Source organism: Rhagoletis zephyria, unplaced genomic scaffold (assembly GCF_001687245.7).
Source record: "Rhagoletis zephyria isolate East Lansing unplaced genomic scaffold, Rhagoletis_zephyria_1.1 Rzeph_scaffold_46870, whole genome shotgun sequence".
Lineage (NCBI taxonomy): Eukaryota > Metazoa > Arthropoda > Insecta > Diptera > Tephritidae > Rhagoletis > Rhagoletis zephyria.
In genome coordinates, this window is record NW_016203925.1 from 1 (window position 1) to 1,320 (window position 1,320).

At 38.9% G+C, this 1,320-nt stretch overlaps 1 protein-coding gene across 1 annotated transcript; it reads right to left on the reverse strand.

The window, feature by feature from the left end:
- Positions 1-7: 7 nt before the first annotated feature.
- LOC108355554 (mediator of RNA polymerase II transcription subunit 25-like) lies at positions 8-1,062 on the reverse strand (the record flags this gene model as incomplete). Its single annotated transcript, XM_017606709.1, has 2 exons — positions 765-1,062; positions 8-119 (listed from the first exon to the last, which is right to left on the reverse strand). Coding segments are annotated over exons 1-2 (180 nt in total), but the record flags the coding sequence as incomplete, so codon positions are not given.
- Between the last annotated feature and the right edge of the window lie 258 nt (positions 1,063-1,320).

Here is a 1,320-nt window from a genome sequence, read left to right on the forward strand (position 1 = left end):
CTGCAGCAATAGCAGCCGATTGTGAGTGGTAGAGTTGGTGTTGTTGTTGTTGTTGCTGCTGGTGTTGTTGTTGTTGTTGATGTCGCGATAATACTGTCAAATTGGGCGGCGGTTGGGAGCTGCAACAAAATGTAAGAGAAGGTGGGAAAAACATGATTAGAGCGCCTATGGCCGTTTCAAGCTTAGATGATAAGTAAATTTAAAATTTTAGTGTCCGGCGCAAATGAGGTATTTTCGCCAGAGTTGCCCTGTTAGTGCCTCTTTTTGTGACTTGAGATGATTCGGGTATTCAGAGTCATAAGAAGTTCACCAAAAATGTGTGGTGAAAACAAACACAGACAGTCAACTGATAGCATGAATGTATGCCTTTTACTCCCACTGCCGGAATAGTCGCAATAGCCGAGTGGGCAAATCACTAGAGCGCCACTCGTGAGATCCAAGATCGAGTCCTCCTCGGGCAGCGGGGTTTTTTTTTTGGTTTAATTTTATTTTCTTTTTTTAATAATCGTTAGATTTTAATGCTTCTTTTATTCCACAAATTTTTATATTATTTTGGTTTATGAAATTGTTGTTGAACAAATATTTTCTTGCTTATCTTTCCCTCCATAATTTTCTTTTTTTTTTGAGACTAAGAGGCCGGAGACAGGGTTAGTAGTTTACTTAAGTCACCCACTACTAAGTAAGTAGGAGTAAAACATCAAAAAACAACACACTTCCGGCCAATGCGCGACGCCCCAAATTTAGCAATACACATATACACACACCTACTACAACATGTTGACTGACACATTCTGCAAAAACAACTCAAAACCGCATCTAACGGACCCATCATAACATCGGAATGTAGTAGAACTGAGTGCTGCTGGCAGAGCGGATGATTTTTTCGAATGGAAGTCGACACTTTTTATTCAATACGAAAACATTTCACACTTTAATTAAATGCACAGAACAATTTATTTAAAAAACAAATATTTATGTACACGCGCGAGTTTGTAAGGAAATTATTTATACATACTATGTAGGTATAAATAACTACGAAAGGGTGTGGTTGGTTTAAATATGTATGGCAGGCGGGCGAACGATGGAACTGAGTGAGTGTTAATTAACTATTCAAATTGCCGCTTGCCGCCACACTTGACTGTGAATGAGCTACATTGGCAAATACTTTAATATTTTTAAATATGAAAAATATTCTACATCTTCTGCCATCGACGAACCGACCACAGCAAAACACCGATCGATCAATACTCAATTGAGGCGCGTTCAATAATTTTGCAACAAGCACCACAAGCGATTGCCCAATAGTTCACTAACTACTCC